The sequence below is a fragment of the Drosophila takahashii genome, chromosome X (assembly GCF_030179915.1).
Source record: "Drosophila takahashii strain IR98-3 E-12201 chromosome X, DtakHiC1v2, whole genome shotgun sequence".
Lineage (NCBI taxonomy): Eukaryota > Metazoa > Arthropoda > Insecta > Diptera > Drosophilidae > Drosophila > Drosophila takahashii.
In genome coordinates, this window is record NC_091683.1 from 20,745,489 (window position 1) to 20,764,691 (window position 19,203).

Here is a 19,203-nt window from a genome sequence, read left to right on the forward strand (position 1 = left end):
GTTAAGCTTAAGAGTTTGTCTGCAACACAAAGTACACATGGGAATTTCCCCCTCATTTTCCGTGACTTTTCTTCTTCCCTTTTTGTGGGGCACAAACATTCGCCTCGAGCCGTTAACAACGGCAACAAATTGAAAGGCTTTTGGCCGAAAAGGCAAACTATTTGATGGCTTAAATGAAATGAAAGCAGGTGGGTCAGAGGGTCCTTCAGGGCCCGGGCAAACATCCTTTGCCCTCTGATCCGCCGACCAGTGTAATCTGCTCAAATTTATCGCAAGCTTGTTTTCTAAAATTCAGCTTTGAAGCATTTGCGGTTTCCCAAACGCCGTTTTCTTGTCAACTAAGAAGTTTGGCCTGTTGTGGCTTTTCCTGGGATATACACAAATCGGATGGCTTGGCAAGTTTCGTATGGGCCCAAAGATTCCGTTGCAACTGGGTACCTGTTGGCTTTTGAGTATTCGAGTATTTCAATGGTGATTTTGTCAAATTTGCAAAAAAAATACGTCTACACTGATTAAGAAAATGTATTATGTCAAATTCAAAAATTAAAAGTCCCTCTATCAAAATGCCTTATCTTGCATGTTTTGCTCGACATTGGTCCACGTAGTTTTCGGAAGGCTACGTCCGCTTATCAGCAATACTTTAGGTTTCCTAATTTTTGAGAAGGCAGCTTGTTTCCAGTACGAGTTAAAAGTTCCCTTCGAGCGTACCTAATTATTCAAAATGCTTAGGCTGGCATCCTTTTCTGTGTTGGCCTTTATTATCCTGAATCTGCAAGAAGGGCACTCCGGTCGACTGCTGCAGGATGCTCCCATTTATTGTGGAGACTTCTGCCTTGCCAAACTGCAACCGATGATGGATTTGATCACCGAGAACAATACCAAATTGGAAAGGCTCCACCGCGAGCAGCAGTCCCAAACCAAACTGGATGCCCAACTTCTGGCGATTCAAGAAAAGCTGGAAGATCAGGCCATTGCAAAAGAACACTTCGAGGCGCGACTGAACGAAAGGGAAAAAAAACTTATGAAAATAAGTTCCGATATGAAGAACCAATTTCAGTTGCTCCTCACCAAAATGACAGATCAGCAGACATCCATGCAAACCCAAATGAATGCCCAACTTCTGGCGTTAAAGAAAGTGCTAGAGGACCAGAAAACAACCCCTGAGCCTCACTCTTCTGAGACGAATCTAAACAGAACCGAGGGACAACTGCCGATGACTGAGACAAAAATAGAAGACCAACCTGAGGTGCTTCAAAATACAACTGAAAACCATCATCTTGTCGAAGCACATACCACAATCAAATCCAAAACCATCGATCCTCGGTTCGAGCTAATCGGCTCTAGATATTTTTATATCAAACATGATACTAAATCCTGGGATGAGGCTTCAAAAACATGTCGTAGAATGGGCGCCCATTTGGCGGCTTTCGAAAGCCAAGAGGAACTCGAAGCCATAATTCCGAAACTTCAGAAAGGGTATTACTACTACACTCATAGAAATTTTTACCCTAAATCGCCCTAAAAAACTGACTTTTCGCCCGTGGATTTAGAAAATCGCCCATAAATCGTATCCGCTGGCGATTCGCCCGTGTATTTAGAAAAATTTTCTAAAAAATCCCGATGGAAATTTGGTTTAATTTAGGGTGATTTTTCTTGAAATAAGAAATATTTTCCTGTTTTTAGGGTGATTTGCCCTAATTTTAGGGTGTATTTTTCTAAAATTAAGGGCGAATTTTCTGTTTTTATAGGCGAATGCCCTAAAAAATTAGACAAATTAAAAAAAAACGTGTTTGAGCATGCTTAACTGAATTTGGGAAGCATGTTTTTTTTTTAATCGTCTATATTCTGGGAACTGGGACTGCTTTAATTAAACAACATCGGCGGAGGACACCGTTTCATATTATTGTATTGGTGTGTAGCTTATATGGGAGCCGCGTTAAGAGGGGGGCCCGATCTATACAGCACAGCCGTTAGAACTGAAAAATCATGTTTGTAAATGAATTAGGGAAATAAATATGAGGAGAAAAAACAACTTACTTTTTTTGGTCATTGCGAGAATCGAACCCACGACCTCTCGGTTTAGAGTCTAACGTCCTACCGCTGCACCACAGACCCCTCGCGCAAGACGACGAACAAACTCTGCACACATCTTATTTTCTTGAGGTCTACGTTATAATATGACTAAAGGCAACTAAACCGTATATTTTTTTTCCTGACGACTGTGACAATTAGTCCCGTTTTCTTGCCCGCAAACACAAAGTATGCTTTTGACTCAGAACTCCCATACGTTTTTAAGGTTTAAAGACTACTTTAATTTTAAATTCGGACGAAAAAATGTCCTCAGTATAATAATGTTTACAAAAAAAAAAACATAAAAATCAAGTTGAATCACACAGGGTTCGAACCCACAACCCCACGACCTTAGTCCTCATATAGCAAAGTTGAAAGCGCAAGTGATTAGACCGCTGGGCTACCGAATTTCACACTTTTGGAGTGATTTTTAAGGCGAATCGCCCTTGTATTTAGAAAAATTTTAGAAAAAAAATTAGGGCAATTCGCCGTTGGATTTAGAAAAGGTCAAAACGAAGCAAATCGAAAAAAATCGCCCTAAATATTAGAAAAATAGAAAAATTAACCCTAAAAATATTTTTTTATGGTCACCTGCCTTAAATTTATGGCAAATTTGTCGTAAAAATAGAAAATTTTTCTCAGTTCAAAGGCGAAAAATTTTTAGGGCGATTTTCTAAAATGTAGAAAATTATTTTTATGAGTGTACTGGACTGGCATCATGAAGGAAGATGGCGAGTTCATATCTACGGCCTCCGGGAAGCCTGTAACCGTTTTAAAGTGGGCGCAGGGTGAGCCCAACAATTCCGATGCATGCGTTGTCCTAGATTACAGGGGGATGCGTGATTACGATTGTAGGTTTAAACATTATTTTATTTGCCAGTCAGATAATGAAACATAAAGAGACGCAATGTAAGTTTCAAGCTATATATTTCTTTTTAAATGGTTTCAAAAAGCTGTAGATAAATGCACACACTTAAACATGCGTACTTGATTTAATTAAATAATTATTACGTAAACTGCGGCTAAAATAACTTATTAAAGAACAAAAAAAGACAATAATTCCAAATTTTTTTCCTTTTATATACTCTTGTTTCCGCCCAGATTAATAATAATATTAAATACTGGCTTTAATTTGATAAGATTAAATAAATAGGATATATAAACATATTTTTAAAATTATTTATTGGTATGACATAACATTCCTAACATCAAGAAGTGGAAATATGATATTTTTCATTGCAGTGGCTACAAAACATCTTCTCATTGAGCTCGTTATAAACATTTTTTGCGCGCATTTTTCGGCTTGACAACGTCAAAGCAAATATTTCAATTGAGTTTTGTGGGCTTCAGAAATAATAAAATCTTGATGAATTTTAAAGAGCATATGGAAAACGGCGGACAATGAGCGTCTGTCGAAATATTAATAGAGCAATAATTTCCGATGATTTCTCTATTCGTTTTTATTCTGGCACAAATTGCCGGCAATTATTGAGAATAGGGGGTGCCCCTTTTAATGGTTTTTATCTCTTTATTTCCTTTTTGTTTTAACTATTTTTGTCCCTGGCCCCGAAAGTAATATTTTTTCAGAACATTTAATTAACTGTTCGTCGCAATGAGTAATAAATATTTTTGTAAACACATTTTAACAAGAGTCAAGGAGAAACTGACAAAGAAATAGCTGGTGAAAAAATCTCGCGAATTATTTCCCAATGTTTATTTTTGTGTCTTTGGCGCAGTTTTCGGTTTGGCAAATTACGCATATTAATCTCGTTGATGTTTTGGTGTCATTATTGTTATGGCTTAATTAATGCTTTCCGATTTGAATTATTCGTTTGCTCGCTGTAATTTTCTCTTGATTTTTTTCCAATTTTTTTTTGGCTTGGTCAGCGCTTTTGATTTATGTTTTTGTCTTGGCTTTTATGCTCTTGCAGGTGACGAAGGAAAAGTGTTTTTCATTTTTTATTATTTGCCAGCTTTTTTTATGAGGCCATATGCGAGTTATGTGGCCTTAATTTTAGCTCAGGCATAAAAAGAAAATTGGGCGCACGATAATTCATTGATGGTCGGGCAAGAATTTCAATTTTGAGTGAAATAAAGTTGCCACTTTTTAATTAACGTTAGGATAAATATTTAGAAAGCTAATAACTCGCTTTTAATATTTTTAAGCTCGCTTGAAAATATTTATTTTTAAATAATTGACACAGTCGTATTATTGGCTTAAATCATGTTTATTTTGGAATATGAAATTTGATTACTTAATAAACTTAGCACATTGGTATAAATTCAATACAAAGTGGGATAAATTCGAATTAAATATCCAGCTTCTGCACAATTTTCGCACACACACAAACTATCAAACTCTGCATTTTAAATCATATTTACAATTTATATTATTGCCGCTGTGCTTTTGACAGTTTAGCCGAAAAAAAGGCAAACAAAACAATTGCAAAGTTTCGATGCTTTGGCCAAATTGCAGTTATGAATTTGCATTGGCTAAATTATGCATAGAGACCGGTCTTCATGAATATTTAATTGCTTAATTTGCTCCCTAATACGCTTCATTAAGGCGGAGTTGGCAACCGAAACCAATAACGTGAAATGTATGAAAAATTCAGCGCCATATTTTTAGTTCTCTGTTATTTTTCCCATCCAACAATGCTATGCAATCATGCAGGTTCGCCCGCCCTTTGGCAGAGTGCATTTTCTAATTGCAACAAAATCCTTTTCAGTAATAGGAAAATTGTGTTTTCCCCACCGCCACCAACCAGCAACATGCTCATGGCAATTTATGCGTGTCGCACATCGCGTTTTTCCCCCGCTTTCCCAGCATTTTAACTCACTTTTTTCCATTTTAGTTTAACGTATTCCCAGCACGATTCAAGGGGTGCAGAAAAATCGAGTACAACTTGAGGCGTGTCTGCGGACAGAAAAGACAATTAACTGTCCATTTTAAGCTTGGCACCACTGGAGGAATTTAATGTATTACATTCCCAATAGAGTGTAAAAGAGTGTTTTTAAAAAACTAAGCTTTCACTAATTGCACGTAACAAAATAATAAAAAAGTCATTAATTTAACTTCCCTAAAAAATACTTAGTTTAAATTTATGAATAAAAGTGTAAGATAAGGTACGCGTATAAATATGGAATCAAATAATTTATTTCAAAATCAATTTAGTGTAAATAAAAGTATAAAGCAAAGTTTTCCATTGAAAACATCAAATGTAATTTCCACAATTATGCCGCAAATGCTTGAGTATTTGTTTGATTTAAAATGTTTATTTGTGTGTGGTGCCACCCTGGGAATTGATTTAATATAGGTAAATACAGGGTAAATACAGAGCACCCCCACAGCACAATTTCTAACCCGGAGCTCGGGGACAAACAGCATTTCATACTCGCATGAAACTGAGATAGCATTTCTGTTATCAGCCATAAAAGCTGGCCCAATTGCACATGCAGATGACAATAATTTACTTGCCAGCTGCTGTTGCTCGAATTTTGTTTGCATTCGGGCCAAATATTTGTTCGGCTAAGAAGGGTAAAGGATAAAGGGGCACGGCAAGCCTTTCGGGCCTTTCGGGCCCACATGTGGCTGAGACTCGTTTTTGTGGTTTCAGCGTTAAATTTCTGGCCCTCGAACCCAAACAAAGGTATTTAAAGCCCAAAATCGAATCGAGCACTTGAGCAAATAGCATTTACAGTGATTATTGTCTAAAGTGCAGCAGTTGGTGGAAAAACCAGCAGGCTTTTCCAAGCGTTCGGCAAACATTTGCCCACTTCAGAGATTAAAGCGGTGAAAAGTATAATGCAATCGCCAATTGATCGCCATTCAATTCAGTTTGTTTATCCGTTGTTCGTTTTAAAAAAAATGTCTACCATATGGAAGGAAAAATTAAAACTCACATTAAAAAAAAAACAAAAAAAACATGGTTTACTAGGTGTGTAGTATATAAGTTTAGTATTGAATTAATAATAAATAACAGGGAACGAAAATAACTGTTATTGTAAATTTTTCATACAAAAAAATCACGCACTTAGAAGGGTCCTAAAAATTTTGTAAATACACCACAATTTTTATTAGCCATTGTAGTTTACAAATCCGTAATGATTTTTATTTTTTGATTTTTATAATAAAACTCAAAAAATAACTGTTATTTTTTGATTTTTATGAATAACAGTTATTCCCTTGACATTTTTGAAAAAACGAAATAATTAAAAAAAACATGATACCCGTGCTTTTTATAACTTACTAAAAATTTGTTAAAAAGGCAACCGCGCATATTTTATACCTATATTTTTTTAAAATTTTGTTTACCCACAAAATCGCCATAAATCAAGTTTGAGTTTTATTTTTGATCACGACGAATAACTGTTATTTGTCAACTTTTATTATAAAACTCAAAAAATAACAGTTATTCTTTGAGTTTTACTACAAATCAGAAAAAACCTGTTAAAGTGTGATTTTTAAAATAAAACTTATAACAGTTACGTTCCCTGATAAATAACATAAAATGTTTAGTTTGCAGTTAACATTTTTTGCCAAAAGATGTATTACGCTTTCAAATAGTCATCTCAATAGTTTAGAATTAATGTACGAATAGTTTAGTTTCTTTGATCATTTTTTTCGGTGAAGCAAAACCGGTTCAAATTAAATTACAGACGGTGTTTTATATTAATTCAATTAAAACTTGGTTGAAAAAAATAGGTATTCAAAGCTTAATTGAGTCACAAGGACATTTCTATACTTTTAAAAAAGTTTAAGTTTAAAATTAAAAAAAAATCTCCTGCAGTAATGGAAATTGTTATTTGACATTAAAAAAAGTCCTAGTCCTTTTTTTCGCCCTAAAAAATTCAGTATTCCTTTAGTTAAAAGGAGTATAAACTAATTATTTAGAAAAAATCATTAAAGCTCCAAATTTGTTTGAAATTTTCGCTTTGTTACCTTGCCTATTTGAATGTATTATCGCATACGATATATTTAAAAGCTCGACTTAAAAGCCAGTATATTCTGTCTTCACGACTGTTAATTTAAACACAACAGCTTGTGGCCAGTAAAGGGACATTAGTTGAACAACTTTCCATGGTTGTGAATCATAAGTTATGATGTCACATTACAGGCTGCTTAGTTATGAAAAGCATTTCAAGTGCTCGCGTGTTGCGGATATGTATATATTTGTATACATATAAATTCATGCATGGAAGCAGGACAATGTTATTGTTATTGTTATTGTTTTGCAATAGTTGTAGTGGCTAATCAAGTTGTTGTTGCTGCATTTGCATTTGCAGTTGGCTTTTGTCTAATTGCATTGGGGGCCCCCGTTGCATGATACTTAAATGCATTAAAGCCGACTCCCAATGGAATTGCACGGACTCAGGCAGCCAGGATGATGGAGTGGCGGGACTCAGCATATGGACAGGATATGTCATTATCCAGTTGCAATTGGTAAATTAAACAGCTGAAAGGATTATCTAGATTGGCAGTTTCGAAGCCGAAGAGTCCCCAGTTGGGAATCGGAGTTGGAACAATCGATCCAAATTAAGAGATAAGACTCAAAAAGGGTAGCAAAAGGAATATTGGACAAAAAGAAAACATATATTCTAAAATAAAATATTATTCCTAAAATTCCTGAGCTCATTTATTATTATTATTTATTACGATTTATCCAAGGTGACTAAAAGTATGCAACAAAATAATCTGAACCCGGGATTTCTGTGATACTAAGATATTTTTTCACTGCCTATTTTTGGACACCTTTCTGAGGAATTGAATTAACAAAGGCCATTATTTATTAATAAAAAATCAAATAAATCATATTATTATTTGGATAAACCAAAGGAAACATTAAGTAAATAACATTTAAAATATAAGAAAAGTAGTAAGTAGTAGTAGTAAGTAGTAAGAAAAGTAAGTAAAAGCTATTTATTGTTTCTTAAAGATAACAATAAATTTTCGTTTCCAACCATTACTCTTCAGTTCTTCTATATTTATTTTTGGAGTTAATCTACGCCTGCTTCAAAGCAATTTTCACCCGAAATGCCCAGAAATTAATTTGCAATTGGCCGGCACTCGAAGTGGCTCAGGTATCTCTGGCAATTAACTCATGATGAATCATACGGGCACAGAATCAATTAGCCGTGAGAGCATTGAGTTGATTAATCAGCTTGACTATGCAGTGAACGTAAACCCGGACGTAATGGCAAATGGCTGGAGTGGATCTAACGATAAAGTGCCATTAAAACAGTTGCAGATCTGCCATAAAGCCCCTAAATCGAATTTACCCCCTTCCTTACTCCTCGCTCTTTAAAAGAGTCGTCGTCTGCCTGCCATTTTCTTGGCCTAATCCTAATAGCCCCTTTTTATCTGGCTTTTATGCTCCTCTGCATATGGCCAAGAAAACCATTTGGATATCTGCCCTTAAACTTCCCCAAAGGCACTCTTTTTCCCTTTCAGTGAGTTTCTTAAATGGCTTTTCAATTGCATTTTAACTTGGCTTCCACTCTGTCAGCCCGCCGCAGAAAAAAAATGTATGCGAAAACTATCTTGCGGGTGCATATATTGGCATTAGAGATGGCAAACAGCCCACAAATGAAATATTAGTTAAAATATCTGGGTTTTTGAAAATCCGTAGAAAGGTGTCTAAAAGTATGGAGTGAAAAATTATCTAAGTATCTCAGAAATTCGGGGTTCGGAATATATTGTTGCATACTTTTAGACACCTGAATAAGTGATAAAAAATATATTTTTTTCTCTATGATTTAAATTTTTATAATTATTTATTTCTGATCAGTAGAAAGTCTTATGAATTTAAAAACTAATATTTTATTATATTTTTGTCAGTTTTAACTATTTTTTGTTCATTATTAAATGCTTGCTGTCTCTAAACTAATACTAACATACATTTACGTTTATATATAAATACATATGGCATCTCAGCCATATAGCGAAAGGCTAAGCAGCGCATGACCTCAAAGCTCTTAACGATGCAATTGAAAATGGTTTAAGGGTGAAAAACCCTCAAGAAAATCGGGCAAAGGAAAATACAGAGATGGCAAATGAAAAACTAAAGACCAACACACATGTCAACTATTTGATATTTATGTTTCATTTACATTTTTCCAATAAATTCCCCCAGCCAAAAAAACTTAAAAAACCAAAAAAAAAAGAAAAAAATAGAAAAGAGGATAAATAAAATTCATAATTTCTTAAATTCGGTTTCTCGTTTTTGTGGCAATCATAAATTTCTGTTGTGCGTCACCGGCAGCCGTCAACTTGTTGCACGAGTGTCCCCAAAAATTATGAATAAAGAGAAACTGAACAAAACCGAAAAAAAGAATCTTTTTAATTAAGTTGCCAAATGCTAATTCGTGTTGAAACGAAATGATCAAAGAAGAAGAAATGGAAATTCGAAATTTATGCCCAAGGGAAATGCAAATCGGACAAGGGCAAAACGAAAAGAAAATATCGGGGTAATGGCCAAGATTTACGATTAATTTGTTTGTGTGTATATTTTGAAATGCTATAATCGGCCACCTCCATAAATATTTGAGAATTCTCCAAAAACAGTTGTAAATTATACTGATTTATATGAGGCCCATTTTCCACCGCCTAATGGAAATTTACTTCGCACATCATTTTATTTTATTCGTTTAGCCAACAGTTTTAGTAGAAGTTCAATTAACAAATTCACTGATTGACGAATTAAGACTTTGATGATGGAGGGATCATAAATTGAGTCTAGTGATTGATATACGATGCCAAGTATTTATTTACAAAGTTTTTACACATTTTTTATGAAACCAATATAAATATCACTTTTACCTTATTTGTATATTATATATTTATTTTTAATAGAATAATAAAATAAAAATCTTTCTATATTATTTTTAAATACCTAATGATTGCTGCCTGTTTACAATGTAATTATGTTTAATTTAATGGTTCGACACCATTAAAAAACAAATTATAGCGAAAAGTTTCAAGGCACTTAATTATTTTAATTCACACCAACTTTCTGTTTATTATTTCTGGACAGTTTCAATTTGAGAGTGTTCCCATTTAAATGGTGTACATATAAATAAATGTGTGTGTGGGAAAAACACTTGAACAACAATCAGCACTCGTTGTCATCCATTTAGCTCGTTTCTCTATGAATTTCCATTTTTCTACAAATTTTCATTTTATTGCGAGATTGCATATAAATTTTATTACGTCCCCCGGCAGCCGTCGCCCCGCTTCCCCACAAGCTAAACATTTCAAATTGCAATTGCAAAATATTTTTCGCCCTCCTATTAGGCCGTCCCCTTAACCCCCCGAAAACCCCTTAACCCCTTGTTGACACTCGGCTGGATGAAGATGCACATTTTGTAGCTTAGTTGGGGCTTAGTGCAGAGTTATGTGTAAATTAAATTGTTATAAATTGCAGCTTACCATTAGAAACGAGCGGGTATGTAACTTTGGCCAAGGCAAACACACATCTCGTTTATAGAATGGAATATTTCAATCAGAAAAAGTTAAACGAAATATCCTTGGGCCACAAAATATATAGACACAGATTCGATGCGTTGATATGGGGGCTGCGGTATAATAACACTTGCCAAAAATACTTATTACCTCCTTGAGTTTATAATAAAATTTTATCAGTCTAAATGAAAATTTAAAACTATTTGAAATACTGCAAAAAAATTTTAAATTTTTTTTGGAAAAATTAAAGGAAAATTCGTTTATTTTTTATAGAAATCCAGAAAATTTTTAATAATGTTTTGTACTCAACAACATTTTCAGACATGCATATTTGAAGTAGAAATTGTTTTTTTTTTAATTCCTTAAATTTTATAAGAAGTTTAGATTTTATATTAAATTTTTTGTGCCGTGCTGGTTTACAGCATACAATTTGTTCAACTGTTGCAAAACAAATTGCCATGGCAAAGGCTTAAGAGCGCTCCATTTTCGCCGGTTTTCAAGGGGGCTTCCCTTACATCTGCCCCCGAGCTATGCCATTATTTCTCCGCCTTTCTAGCCACTTTTTTATTCCAGGTCTATGTTCAATCCCGAACTGAAGATTGGAGTGCGAACTGCGCATCATTAACAACGCCCCCAATGCATGTGCGAGAATCAGCTAAATATATGTGTAGTACCTCTGTTTACACGCAGAAAAATGTTAAAAATTTTAAGTTATTCTAGAAAAATAAATATATTAATGTGTGACCTTGAAAAAATATTTAAAAACAAAAACAATGTTAGTGTGCTAATTATAAAGTTATTATACACATGTTGAGGCCTTGCCTATAAATTTAAGGTAATCTGTTTATAAATTAGATAATTTTAATCTCATTTTAAAGCTAAATTAAATATTCAAACATATTTATTTATATTTTATAATATATTATAGCACAATTAAATGTTTAGTATTATCCAAGAATATGTATACACTTGAGTTTTACCCCTTTTCACAGCAATGTAAATATTTTGATGGGTTCTGGCAAATTATGTAAATTTCCCCTAGTGTATTTACTGGCGTCTAAGGGTACTTCACTCGCCCAGATCCCAACCACAATCGGGCACACACAATCGTGTGCTCAAAGAACAGCAGCTCAGGATGCTCAGGAGATGTTAAGCGCATTAAAAGGACTACCACAAGGCTAATACGAAGGACTGGGATAATGGGGCTCGTGGTGGAGCGCAGGAGGGGGAAATATTAAACGTCATAAAGTAGCAGCAATCTTCCAAAGGGGAATTTAAATGTTTGCGCGAAAAGTGATGATATCATTTTATTTTTTTTGGTTTTTTAGGAATTTTAAAAATATTTTAAGAAGCAATTTAAATATTTATTTAAAGTAAGTCATTTAAAAAGTAATGCCTGTTATAAAATATAATGTGTAATATTTAAACATTAAAACTTGAAATATTTGGATTTAAACAATGTACCGCTTTAAATTCGATTAAATTCTGCTTTAGCTGCCTCAAAATTAGCTAATTAATTAATTAAAATTTGAAGTACCGTAGGCAGGACTATTCGCAAACATTCATTGACCGCCGTCCACAGAATATGTAATCATCCTTAAGAGCGGGGGACAAAGCCATTGATTATACTTGATTAACGGAAGGGACGGGGGGTATCTGGGGCATCTCGAGTGTCCTGTCCTGAATGTCCTGTGTTACGGCATGTAACCCCTTTCGGAAGCCACGGCAAATGCAATTAGTTAATTCAATAGCTATAATTTCATTCCGAACTTTATAAGCCATAATTTGCCGCCGTTCGATTCGCTTGTGGAACAACCCACTTGGCCACGTAAGTAGTTACCCGCTTACTGGCAATTAAACTAATGCCAATTTGTTTAACACACGACGTTGACGGGGGATTTGGCTAGGACTTTGGGTAAATACCAAATGCTACATATATGAGTGTACCTTGTACACATGAGATACATACGTTTTGTCACACCTAATTGGATGGCCGAGTGTAAAAATAAACATACCTGTCAATGAAACGGAGAAAAACGGACATTAGAATACCAAATATGCAAACAATTATATATTATAGCGTATACATTATTCACAAGTAAGTAAGAGATCAAAGCCAAGAGAATTTAGCTCGGGTATAATTGTAAGTATACTTATTTTGAATATGGGTATATTTTATAAAATATTGGATATTCCTAATGAGAAATAAAAATCTTAAATAATTCTAAATTTATTGGTTTTTGCTATTAAATATTTAAGAAAGTATCAAGCACCTCTGCGTTGAAAATTAATCGACTGGTTTGTCTTTTCCTCAAGGATTCCCTGTCCGCCTAATTTCCTCTTTCCCAGTCCCCCACTCCATTATCAACACTTTACACTGCCATTTAGCGTTGTTGTTGGGCCTGTTATGCGATCCATCTTCATTTTTGCGTTTCATTTCATTTAAGCTAAAGAAGCTGCCAATACGCAATTTTGAAAGGTACCGAAAGGCAACGAAAGGAGCCCGAAAAAAGCTCGACAAAGGTTCCTTTTTACACGTAAAAAGGCTCCCGTGCATCACATTTTTCCCTCCGACTTTCTCCGTCTCTCTAATGCCTTTCCCGAACACCTTGACGCACTTTTTTTTGGGTTTTTTTTTTTTTTTTTTTTTTGCTGGGCTCGACACGCTTTTGCTCTTGTGAAAGGACCACCTTTCCCAGAGATTTCTCCGCTTTTTACCGATTTTCCTGCGCACTTTAGTAACTTGAGCCCGGTTTGTGTGAGTGTGTGTGTGTGTAAAATGAAAATGCCCTCAAGGCATCTTCCAGCTGTCGCCCATTTTCACCGAATGCAGTGGCAAACATTATATTTTTTCTTTATTTTTTTGGGTTTGGAAAATCATCTTCAACCTGGCCACTCCTCCTTTTTAAGGCGCGCCTGCCAAGCGCCTAATGATGCTTATTTCGTGCGTGGCATACACACTCGCCTACAGAAGGGCCCATAATATTAATAATAGGAGTAAAGTTGGCATATTTAAAAAATAAATATATATTTTAAAATCAAATTCTAAAAGCGGAAAATGTATAACTAATTTTAATTTATATTTTTCAAAGCCAAATGGAAGCCACAGAAATCACTAAAAATATTGTTCGATACTTTTAGACGCCGTAAAAATTAATTTCAAAGCCTCGCCATTTTCTTCATACTAACTAGGTAAATTTTCTTATTTCTACAGTAAAAACCTGCCCAAGCAATATACTCGTTTAAATTTTTGAAAAAAATATATACCTTTAATAAAAAAAGATAAGTCTCAATAAGCTCGATATAATATTTTTCCAATACTCATCGTTTCTAGTGTCTCTGCCAGCGCTGTTTAAAAGCGCAGAATGTGCGGGAATGGTGTTGAATATTTTGTATACTTTATTAGTTTGCCAGGGCCAGAAACCAGAAAAGAAATTGTTTTAAATTAATTTGCATGCCGTAGGAACAGAAGCCGAGCAACTGTTGAGGGACAGGGGACAAAATGGAGAATGGAAAGGCAAAGGCAAAGGCTCATTAAGGATTTCACCCCTGGGAAAAGGAAGCTTTTCCGCCCCCAGTTTTACACACTCTACATTTTTGGGGTAATCCCCACACTTGAAACAATTTTATTAATTTAATTAGAGACAGTTTCACACGTAGTGTGACCCATAAATTAAGATTTCCAGCTGACAATTCTGGATAACAAATGAATATGTTATAAATAAAATGTATAAAGTTAAATTATAATAAATAAATAAATAAAAAAAGGGAATAGAATAAAATAGAACACAATAGATTTCCATGAAATTTCAGGGTATAAAAAGTAACTTTAAATTGGCTAAATTTTCCCTGCTATTAATTTCCTCCATCTTTTGTTCACCTTTCGAAGCCAAAATTATGCACAACAACAGCAGAGGAAAAGCCAGGGAAGGCGAAGACAGGGAAAACCATAACGAATACTTTAATCCCATTGACGTTTAATCAAGAAGGCAGTCTTATGTGCAATTACCCCAAAGAAAATGTAGAAGAGAATGAAAATAGCCAGGGAAAACAAAGACTAGGCAATCGCGTCTAAAATTTTCCCCCTTGAATTTTCCCACGAATTTCGAAGGCGACACACAGACCAAACAAGAAAAAAGCAAGGCAAATTGTTTACCTGTTGATGGAGAACACCATCGAATGAAATACGGGCAGAATAATAAGAATACAAAAATAAAAAGGAAAAATCTTTAAAGCGCTTAATAAATAATCACATTTGCATTTTCACTTGTTGATTTTCGGTTGCCAGGCTGCCGAAAAGGAAAATCTTTGAATGCCGGGCGGAAAAGTGCTGACTTTTCAAGGAGGGGCGGATGGAAATGGAAAATGGAAAACTGAGGGCAACTGAGGACATCGAAATTAGCCAGACACTCCAAGGCTCCAAAGGACTCGAGTGCATTTTGTGCGTTGTCATTGGAAGGCTAAATAAATTGAAATTAGACGATGTCAGCACAAAAAGAGGGAGGGAGGGAGGAGGCGGAAAATGCGGTAAGGAAAATTCCGGTCCTAAAACTCGAGGCTAAAATCCCGGCAGGAAAAATCCTGGGGATACTCATACAATTGAAGGACGACAAGTGGCAGTCGCAAAATTGACTGGGCGTCCCCCAAAAACACACACACACACACACCCTCTGGATGTGGATCCTTTCAGGATATATAAGGACTTCCCCTCCGGTCCTACTGTTTAAGTGTGTTTTGTGTGGAAATTTCCGGCTGCGAAACTAAAAGTTTTCGGGCCATTTTCATCAATGCAAATGGAGCTAATGAAGCGTGGATGCGTTTCGATGAAAAGTCTATCAGCTCTTTGGCATTGAATCATTCAACAATGATGAAATATTCACTTTGATGCCATTACATTTTAATTAGTTTACACTCGCTGTTCAGTTATAAGCCGTAGAATTTTAGAATTTATTTTAAATGCAAAATGACATGAAATTACAATAACATTCAAAAAGTAATCTGTATTTATAAAGCACAAAAAATTTGTTTTCCTAACAAATAAAAAGTACATGTGGTTTATGTAAATAAAATAAATTATATTTACGTAAAATTAGTTTGATATTTTTTGTAACATTATTATTCAAAAAGTTATCTGTATTTATAAAGCACAAAAAAAAATTCAAAAAAAACTTGTTGATCTAAAATAATTTTTATAGATTCCAACCACATGGCTACTTATTTTATCCTACTCTTCCCCCATTTTTTCCCCAACTAAACGTCATCTGTTTTTCTAGGAAAAATGAGAAAACCTGCCTTTTAGTTGGTTTGCGTGGAGAATGCGTTTAATTGTGGGTAAAATGGAATGCCCGGGCTCAGAGACTCAGCACCTGTGGCCCAAATTGTTACCCATAATTCCCCCAACTGATTTTCTCCGAATGTTGGGATTTGCCAAAAATAATGTTTGTGTATGGACAGATTTATGCTGAGTATGCGTAACATTTGCTTCGGAATATTTCGGCAGCGACAGCATTTTTTACCGCCCTTATACTCACTTCTTCTTCCCTAATTTCTCCTTGCTTTCTCCATAATTTCTGCTCGCCTTTCCCCTCTATATTACCTCAACTTTATCTGTTCCAGCAAAGCCAAACATTAAATCACTTAAAATGCCAGTCCAAGCCTTGGACAAACATGCACAGAAAGAAAAGGGGGGCGCAGAAAGTGGGGCGAAAATGGGGAGAAATCGGGGGGAGAATTGGGGAGAATATAGGGGGAGGAGGGGAGCGAGGAGAGCGAAGAGCCGCCAGAGGGCTTGCGGTTTTCCTTGGCGCTAAGAACTTCAGGAATTTTTCGCACCCCCCCAAGGACGTTCACTCTCCCTTTCGCCCCGACTATCGCCCTCTCTTTCGCCCGTCAAGTGGTGTATCTCGCCCTCTCACTCTTTGTACTATTTTTTTTGTATATATAAATAAGTGTTTGGCCTGGCATTTTGACATTCAACGATGGCATTCTCATAATAACAAGCTCTTTTATTCTTGGGGAAAATTCTTTATTCTGCATTTTAAATATTTTTATTCCTATGAATTAAAGCTTTTAATTATTCTTATTTAGCCAATAAACATTGTTTACATTGCTCTAGTTGGAATTTAAATTAATTTTGTGTTTTAAATATTTGTTTCGTTTAACATTTTTTTTTTATTGTCTACAATCTATGTTTTTCTTTCCTCTTAACAGCCCAAATAAATCTCCTTATTTGCGCATAAATTTTTTTTAGTTTTTAACTTGGCCCTTTAGGGCATGAAAAGTTCAGCTCAAATGTTTGTTGATTTATTTATTATTTTTTACCAACATTTTCACGCGCTTTCCACTAACACACACAGTCGCACTGAGTGTTGTATGTATGCAAATAATTGCTGAGTGTTCTTTGACCGCGCCCCCCACGCCCCTTGAATTTGTACACCGCGAGAAAATGTATGTAAGTGAATAAACAAAGGTAATTCAAAATTTTAAATTATTTAAAATAAAATAAAAAAATTTTTAAATATTATGAATATGAAAAACACTTTCTTAATCGATTAATTGTTACGACATGAATTTTATAAGAAAATCCTTAGACACTAAATATCAAAACAGATTTTTGAGAAAACGATTTTTTTATTTACTTCAACATTTCACAAAAGAAATAATTGAAAAATAATACATTTTATATTTTTTAAATACAATTTACCCCAATCCAGGTGTTTGTGTAGGTACTTTTTGGGGTGTGGGGAGGAGGGTGGTTCGGCACTTTCCTGCACTAATAAGCCGGGGGGCAAAGGTCCTGGGTTTGGGGGCGGAAATTTAAACAATGAACTGCCATCCCCATTAATATTACTTTAGGCCACTCGCAACTTTCACTTGGCCGCTGGTGTTGCCTTTTTGTTTGTTTGCCTTGTCGCAGAGCCAAACAAGCCAACAAACCAACAGAAGCAGCAGCGTATTTTTTATGTTATTTTATGTTCTTATGTTTGCGCAGAAAAGTTCACAAGTCGAAAGTTACGACGGAAGTGGAAAATACGGGATATAAAGTTTACAAAAACCTATAGTATGATGCAGAATATTTTAACAGCAATAAAAAATTCCTTGATAATAAAAAATAAATAGTAAGTACAAATTAAAAATATCCTAGGAGCATAAAATATAATTTTAAATCAAAAAGTGTGTTAATCTTAATTAAATTCCACATTTTTCAAAGTGTTTTATGTTTATTTATTCGGAAAAATAATTTGTATGCAGTTGCAATTCCCAAAAGCGAAACTTTAGCCGAAATTGCAACATTGTTTGCACAGCATGTTATTTAACGACTAAATTGTTGGAAGTCTTCAATTATTAACATTTTCCAGTTTAATTTGGAAAATGCATAATGCTGTCAAATTGAATTCCATAGCCGAAAAGTCATTTTCCTTTAACTTTCACACACACGCACAGCCAGAGGACAAATGAAAGGAAAGGAGGAAAAACAAAAGCGGAGTGAAGGGAAAACAAAATTATTTTTGGACAGGGGCGGTGGGGAAACAAAGTTATTATTACTTTAATTTTGTGAGTCAGTTGAGTTGAGTTGAGCGTGGAACTTTTCGGTTTTCTGGGGTTTTCATTTTTTCTCTTATTTTTCTTAGAGGGGAGAAGGTCGAACCCGCTGCGATTTGTCTTTGCCCAAAGTCAGAAGCGAAACCATCCCCCCAATATTTACCATCCCCTCTCCCCAAAAGCACTCTTCAATCTCAGCTATCCCGTTTCCGTTCTTGTTTCTTTTTTAAATTAAAAAGTTACCCGAGTTCCAAAGAAAATGCGATCGGTTTTGGCAACATTCCGCCTCCACTTTTGGCCAAAAACCCACAGCAAAAAGTTACCGCGCTTGCATGGAAATAAAGGCAAAAAAGGAAGCAGAGAAAATTATGTCCTATATTTATTAAAAAAAAGATTATTTATTTGATTTATTTGCTAATCGTGTAAAAATTTACACAAAAAATATAAGCAAAATAAATTTTCATTAGGAGTGATTTATTTATTACGCCTAATTATTAAAGTAATTATAATGTTTGTTAATCATTTTTTAGAGTGAGTACTAATAAAAAGCTTTGAATATTTGAAATGAAAAATTTTTTTTTTTTTAGTTTTTGTGCTTTGTGTATCAACCGTATTTTCATGTGTGAATGTTTGGATTTCGGTTTTTTCTTGCTGCCCGAAGTTTAATATGTTCCCCAAGGGCCTCATTAGTGGCGCCCCCTGACGGTGGTTTCCCACCTCTCCCACTTTTCTCTATTTTCCTATATTTTCCCTTTATTTTCCTCTCTGGTCACCTAATACAAAAACATTTGCTTTTGCACTATTTGACAAGGTTTTTTCTGTTTGAAAATCAGTTTTTCTTTTTTTTTTGTAACTTTGGTTTGTTTTCCCCCGCTTGTATTGATTGAACAAGCCGAAAAAAAGGTAAACTTGTGAAAATAAATAGACAAATAAAAGAAATCATTGTTGGTCAAATTGCTGTCGATTCAAGTTTAAAGTGTAGGCCCTCTAATGAGTGTTATTATGGAATTACTTTCGAATAATCGAGAGATGAAAGGGGGAAAAACAAAAAAAAAGGGAAAAAGGAAAATGATGGAAGAAAGTTTTCCCACCAGGGAAAACTCGTTTTGTGCTACCAGAACATTGAAAAT

General features: G+C 34.9%; 2 protein-coding genes across 2 annotated transcripts in view; one reads left to right on the forward strand and one right to left on the reverse strand.

The window, feature by feature from the left end:
* dnc (phosphodiesterase dunce) overlaps positions 1–19,203 on the reverse strand; it is a 191,260-nt gene that overhangs the window by 169,110 nt on the left and 2,947 nt on the right. The window lies entirely within an intron of this gene.
* Positions 722–1,522, forward strand: LOC108059372 (accessory gland protein Acp29AB-like). Its single transcript, XM_044396179.2, has one exon. It carries the CDS (start codon positions 722–724, stop codon positions 1,520–1,522), a length of 801 nt encoding a protein of 266 aa, XP_044252114.2.